At 40.4% G+C, this 7,803-nt stretch overlaps 1 protein-coding gene across 1 annotated transcript; it reads left to right on the forward strand.

The window, feature by feature from the left end:
- Positions 1-1,263, forward strand: LOC140881421 (uncharacterized). The gene has a single exon (XM_073286715.1). It carries the CDS (start codon positions 65-67, stop codon positions 1,049-1,051), a length of 987 nt encoding a protein of 328 aa, XP_073142816.1. The 5' UTR covers positions 1-64; the 3' UTR covers positions 1,052-1,263.
- The last annotated feature ends 6,540 nt before the right edge of the window (positions 1,264-7,803 follow it).

Below are 7,803 nucleotides of genomic sequence, written 5' to 3' on the forward strand. Positions count from 1 at the left end.
TCCTCCATTATCTCACAAAATCAATCTCACTTTCATTCACAAATCTTCCATATTTTCACTCTCAATGGATTTCTTCTCCAAATTCACCAAACCAGCTGAGCAGTCCAAGCCTGCAGCTTCCGACGGCACCGAACCGGCCTCCGACACCACCGACCTTTTCGGCAGCGCCAAGGTGGTCGCCGGGGCGGCGCAGTCTTATTTCAGCCACCAACCGCCGACCTACGAGAATACTGAGCTCGCCGGAGCCACCGCTGACATCCTCGGCGCCGCTTCCGATTATGGGAAGCTGGATAAAACGCAGGGAGTCGGTAAATATGTGGACCAGGCTGAGACTTATCTCAAAGACTATGAATCCTCCAACACCACCACCCCACCCGCCGCCGCCGCCGCCGCTCCTCCTCCCGCGGATGATGCCGGGGTGAAGTCTGCCCCCACCACTGAAGCCGCGGAGACTGATACTGTTTCCACCAAAGGAGCTGATGCCAGCACTCATGAAGAGCCCACGAAGCCGGAATCATACGGGGAGGAGGATACGGCGGAGGGTTTTTCAAGCAAGCCTCCCGCCGGAGACGCCGCTCCCGTGGAGACTGATACAACCGACGTATATGGAGATGACAAGGCCGACGGCTTGCCGAGCAAGACCACAGGCGGCGGCGTTGCCACGGAAACTGATGCGGGTGGCGATTATAGTACTGAGGCAGTCGGCGGCGGCGGCGGCGGCGGCGGAAGCATCACGAAAACTGATGTAAGTGACGAAACTACCGAAGAAGAAATACCGAAGAAGCCGACGGCCGCTATCGCCCATGCAAGTGATCAAGACTATGCAAAGGATACTGAAGAAGACGGTATCTCAGGATTCCCAGTCAAGCCGTCAAGCGGCGGCGCGGCCGCAGAAGCCGACTCTGTTAATTCAGGATATGCGGAGGACACGGAGGAGGGCTTACCGAAGCCTTCGGCAGGCGGCGGAGATGATGCAAGCGAAAAGGTTAGCACGGCGGAAGGTGGATTCGGGAACTTCACAAAGGTGGCCGGAGATTTCTTGCATAAATAGACACACGCTGGTTTTCATATTATGTTACGATTTATATGTTACCTAAAATGAAATCTCAAAAAAAATTTAAAAAAAAAAATCAAGAAGTGTGAAATTTATATATTTATAGGTTTTAGATGTGTGGAGGGTGATGATTTGAGCACTCTTGTATCCCCGTTTGGCCTTTTATGTGTTTTGTGTGTGTTTTGGGAATGTTAATTACTTTGTGATTTCGTATTTTGTATCATTTTCATTTTCCTTTTCCTTTTCCTTTTCCTTTTCCTTTCCTTCTAATAATAGAATCATATACTTTATGTAGTGTTGTAAAGCTAATTTTCAATTACATAACATTGGATAAATTAAAGATTATCTTCATTCATGTGTCGATCATTGATATTGATGTAGGAAATACTGTGTGATTTGTTTGGTCAGTAACCGAACACACCGAATGCTCACATAACATTCCCAAGGATTTTTTTTTTTCTGTGAGAAAAAAAAAACTAACCATTAGTTCTATCTTTTTCGAAAGATAGCATCGATAGCATCGACCGTTTTTTTTAAAAAGACGTGGGTAGCATATATACCTAAAATGCAATAACAATAAGATGAAACAATAGAGTCCTAAGGATACACATTACAACGTACATCAGCAATTTGCCAACACTGGAGGAAATTAACAATGGTCACCCTTTTTTTTGGTTTAAATTAAAAAAAACCTCATAAATCTTTAAAATCATTACATGTGATTTATAACAGCCCAATTGTTTGTTATAAATTATATAGTTTGTTTTATGTGATTTATAAATGCAATTTTATTTCAGTTATTATGCTGTTTATAAGTGAAGGAAAATCATCAATTAGGAATTTTTTTGTGTTCGCAAGTGTAATAAAGTTTCCAAGATTGTATCCAAAAAAAAAAAAAGGTTTCCAAGATGAGCTCCGGTCCACTTTTATCTCCAATATGAATGCCATTGAAATCCTTTCTCGTGCACAGAGTTGGGGACTTGCATGGTTTGGGGCGCGACCGTTCTTTTGAAATTTTTTTAAAAATTTAATACTATATATAATATTGTTTTAAAAACAAATTTAATAGTATGATCATCATCTTTATTTTTTTGAAAAAAATACTATATATATATATTGTAAACATCAATAAAATTTTATATTGATTAAGATTATTTTTGATGAATAAAAGAAAAATACGTTTATTTTTGGGTTACTAACTTATAATAGATTTGACATTGATTTTTGTATTGAGTGATATATGTTTTTTAAGTAAACGAAAAGTTTTTTTGACTTGAAGTGATAGAACCCTCTTCTCACGGGCTCTGGTGGGATAGAACGCTGTAAGTGCCAGCAAAGAATATTTTGTTTGGATTTATAAATTGTGATCGCACGAGACTGGCCCGTCTTAGGATCATCCTCGGTATTAATCGTCAGATGAATGTATAAAAAAATACTTTAGCTCCTTTCAGTTGGTCAAAAAGGTAGCCAATTCTTGAAAATGTATACTCGTTCTTGATTGTGATCTTATTCAGCTCTCGGTATTGCTTCCGTATTTCTTTTTGAGATATAAGACAGGTGATCTCCAAAGTGAAGCACTTTGATCGTATTTATGGTTGAGTTCAACCTAGCACATGAGTATTACCTCAATGATAGATCTAATGTCCCATGATTTGCCACGTCAACAATATATAATTAATTACGCCTATGTGTGAAAATACGAACCATTGGATACATGATTTAAATATTACCCATATGCTAGGATCTCATTAACCCGTATTTATATCTTATTCAACAACTCCAAAACTCACACGAGCACAGGTGTCAAGTCATCAAATGATTAGCAACAAAGAACATTCAATATTATGATTCACCCAAAATGATAATCACTTTCATTACACTAGGTAAAGTCAACCAACAACCCATAGTTAAACATGCTCAAGATATTCGATTAGTTACATAGGAAGACAAATGACTTGTGTTATAACATATCAAGCACAAGACTTCCATCATAGGATTTATCTCAACCTACCTTAAGGATATATTACTCTAACAGTAGATCTAACGTCTCATGATTTGTCATGTCAACACTATAATATTAATTATGCATGTATTGAGATGTAGACCATCGGATGTACGGATGTATCCCAGAATCACCATCTCATTACTCGTCAAAAAGCATCCACAAAACTCAAACCTAGCAACGATGACAAATTACCAAATGCTCTAAGATATGATATAAGACATGGGCACGAATATTAGGAAAAATTACAAGGTTATATTCAGGACTTAAGTTCGATCCCTCAAACCTTAGCCAGAACATGATAATACTATCCAAAAGTAATATTATTATTGGCTTTATACTCGTAGTTGGATGTCCCAATTAAAAGAGAATGAAAATATGGTTTATTTACTACGAGAACCTACATTTCCAGTCATGAGACTAATCCAAGACACTAGTGGATTCAAATCAGAACTCCTACCATTACACCGAAATGCTACGCAACATACCCCAAGTTTCAGAATTGCCCTGTAAATAACAACAGAAGTCATATGCTCTGTCATGAGAAAAATACCAAAATAACTCGTACAATTCTTACGAATACATCTAGGAACAAGCATGAATTTATATTTCCTGGCGAAAGCTCAAACGCCATATGTGAAGCAACTTCACGTACCATCACCATCGTGGGAAAAAACTGACCTGGAGCTTTCCCAATGTCCAAGAACCATTAGACAAACACATTAACAAAGAGGAAGGAATCTATATCTTATAAAATAAGAGACTTGAGAATGAGGTACCTCAAAGGACTCAATTTAAATGGGAAATTGCAAAATCGCCTTGTGCTACGAACTCAAAGATTCAGGAGCCCAAGACTTGAAATTTTCAACTGATAGTAACAATAATGACATCCTAAGTGCAACCTAAAAATTGGTCCCTTAAAGAAATGATGTGGTCGAATGTCTATAGACTCCACGGGTACAAAGAGGTGGAACAATAGAAAATTCAATACCAATAATCAAGTATTTATCATACCTAGAACACGCCATTTCATTTGGAATTCGAGCTCACCACCCCTCAATGTCATTCAAAGCAATGACATTAAATTATTCAATAATTAATATGATTACTTGATGGATCCAGAAAATATATGAAAAAGAATTTAATTCTCAAGTATCTCATCTACAAAACAAATCATAGCTGAGAATTATTCTCAATCGAATGTTTCATAAAATATATGTATCCAAAGACTAGAAATGAAGCCAATGACTACTTTCTAATCTTAATCCAATATCACTTACCAACAACTTTTCCGTAGATAAACCAGTAGAGAATTTTTCACTTGAACGACACCAACAAACTGAATTACGAGCCACAATAGCACCCGCCACAAACCAATAAATACTGCGAGAATCTGTATCAAATACCTCATATTCATGATTTACTATAACCTTTTGATGCATTCGTGCATGCCATGATGCTCATGCAATAACATGCAATCAATTGCAATGCTCAATGTTGTGTTCTCCAGAAAATGAAGGATCAACACGAAGAACACAAGTGTATTACAATTGAATAAAAACCAGAGTAAAATCTCTGTTACAATTTTTTCTCCCTAGCTAAGTGCTAGTCACTATTCACGTGTAAAATCTCTAACTAACTTCCCCCCATACAATCATTTCTGTTATATAACCCCACCCCCATCACGTGTATTTCTCTTGAATTTCCTCACATACACGTTAACGATCTTGGGCTTCCACTCTCCATTTATGCTTGGGCTTTCTGGGCCTGAAATCTCTGGACCTATTGTATTTGGGTTCATAACATTTCTGGCCTCTTCAAAATTTGCCTTGTCCTCAAGGCAAAAATCCGGAAATTGTGCAGCAATATCCAATAAATTTTCCCAAGTCGCATCGTCTGCCGATCGCCCTTTCCATTTTACCAGAATTTTCTTAGTAGTCTCCCCATTGATCACTTTAATTCGGCTTGCGAGAACAAAGTCTGGTTCAAACAACATCATCATGTCAGTGTCCAATTCTTGCGGCAATCTGACTTCTCCAAAATTCTTGCCCACAGCTCTTTTTAAACACGAAACATGGAAGACCGGGTGAACCTTAGATCCCTCCGGTAACTGTAAACGGTATGCTACCTGTCCCACCTTCTTGATAACCTTAAATGGCCCATAAAACTTGGCTGCCAGCTTCTTAAAAACCCGTGTGCAAATTGATGTTTGTCGATGCGGTCGTAACTTCAAATACACCATATCTCCCACCTGAAAATGGACCTCCCTTCGATGCTGATTCGCATATTTGGACATTTGTTGTTGAGCTCGCACAAGATTAAATTTGAGTTGTCGCAAGAGCTCATCTCGGTCCCATAATGCTTCTGACACTGCAGCCACTACTGTCTCCCCTGGAAGAAATCGAATGACAGTTGGTGGTTTGCGTCCGTAGACCACTTCAAAAGGGCACACTCCCGCAGACGTCTGGTAGGAAGTATTATACCAGAATTCTGCCCAATGCACCCACTGTGACCAATTTCTGGGTTGCTCCGAACAAAAACAACGTAAATATGTCTCGATGCATTTGTTCAACGCCTCACTCTGACCATCAGTTTCAGGGTGGTATGCCGTACTCATCTTCAGTTTGGTGCCCTGTAGACGAAAGAGTTCAGACCAAAAAAAGCTCATAAACACAGGATCTCTGTCACTGACTATTGTTTTGGGGAATTCTATGCAGCTTCACCACATTCTTAATGAAGAGATCAGCCACTGTGCTAGCTGTATAGGGGCGTTTCAAAAAGAGAAAATGTCCGTATTTAGACAACCTGTCAACCAAGACCAAAATTACATCAAACCCCTTTGATTTGGGTAGCCCAGTGATAAAATCCATGGCCAAGTCTTCCCAAATTACTTCTGGAATGGACAGTGGTTGCAACAATCCAGCAGGGGAGGTAGCCTCATATTTATGCTTCTGACAAACTTCACATTCTGCCACAAATTTAGTAATATCTTGCTTCATACCCTTCCAAAAAAAATTATTTGCAACTCGCTTATAGGTTCGCAGTGCCCCAGAATGACCCCCTATCGGAGTGGCATGGAATTCTGTCAATAGTTTAGTGACCTACAATGAGCCCCTTGGAATAACCAACCTGCCCCGATGCAACAGGCAGTCATTGACTATGGAATAATGTGCACTGCTCATTTCTCCAAGTTTCACCTTATTAAAAATGGCACTTAACTCTGAATCCTCTGGAACCGCCTTCTTATCATCTTCAATTTCTATCCACTCAGCTTTTGTCAGTGCAGCTAACTCACCAACTTCTTCCCTTCGTGACAACACATCTGCAGCCCCATTCTCAGCCCCTGCTTTATGTTTAATTTCGAACTCATATCCGAGTAATTTGGCCAACCAATATTGCTGGTCCAAAGTCGTGATCCGTTGTTGTAGCAAACTCCGTAATGGCTTATGGTCAGTTATTACTACAAATTTGCGGCCCAGTAAATAATGACGCCAATGTTGAACAACCATTACCAACGCCATCAATTCCCTCTCATAGGTGGATTTACTTAAATCCCGATCTGGCAAAGCTTTGCTAAAGTAATCTAGTGGTCTGCCTTCTTGAGTTAATACAGCCCCCCAAACCCACCCCTGAGGCATCACATTCCACAACAAACTGTTGGCAAAAGTCCGGCATGCGCAATACTGGAGCAGTGCTTAGAGCTTGTTTCAGTCTTTCAAACGCCTCCTCTGCCTTGGCATTCCAACAAAAATTGTTCTTTTTCAGTAGATCTATCAATGGCCGTGCTATCTTCCCATAATCCCGAATAAATTTTCGGTAATACCCTGTCAGCCTAAGGAACCCTCTCAAAGTCTTGATAATTAGAGGTTTTGGTCATTGACTAACACTCATAATTTTTTCCGGATCCACATGGACCCCCTGGCCAGTGATGATGTGCCCCAAATACCCCACCTGATCGAGTCCAAAAGCACACGTTTTCTGATTCAATACTAGTGCATTTGCCTTCAGGACTCCCAACACTTTCTCCACATGGATCAGATGCTCGTCCAAGTCTTGGCTATATATCAAGATATCATCAAAAAATACAAGAACAAATTTCCGCAAATAGGGGCGAAATACCTCGTTCATCGTTCATGGGCTTTCTTATGTGTTTTGATAGATTGGATTGAGGCCCAAGAGTCTCAAGCCCATAGAAGAATCTAGATTACATGAAGAGGAATAAAAACGTGGGAGTTGTGGCTGGTTAGGGTATTCAGTTAGAATCATTTACACGTGAAGAGTGACTAGCACTTAGCTAGGGAGAAAGATTTGTAACAGAGATTACTCTGGGTTTTTCATTGTAATACACTTGTGTTCTTCGTGTTGATCTTTCATTTTTTGGGGAACACAACATTGGTCCGACCTGCCGGATTTCGAGGAGCGCCGGATCTAAGATGGCTAGCACACGAGCAGAAGCAAAATTCGAAGCTATGGAGAAGTCGGTGAGTGGGTTGCAGGAGAATATGTTGCAGGTACAGGGTAGATTGGAGAAGATCGATCGCACTCTCGAAGGTTTTGGGGACTTGAGAGTGTTGATAGAGCAGATGATCAAAGCGCAGGGCAGGGAGCGTATCAACACCATACGAATCGAGGACATGCAGGAGAAAGGGGAGAGTGCCACAGGAATTGGTGGTAGTAGCAAGGATGGTATTGCAGAAGAGATGAAGACTGTGCTGAAGAAGATTGAATTACCGATGTTTGATGGCGA

Source organism: Henckelia pumila, chromosome 2 (genome assembly GCF_033568475.1).
Source record: "Henckelia pumila isolate YLH828 chromosome 2, ASM3356847v2, whole genome shotgun sequence".
NCBI classification, from domain to species: Eukaryota; Viridiplantae; Streptophyta; class Magnoliopsida; order Lamiales; family Gesneriaceae; genus Henckelia; species Henckelia pumila.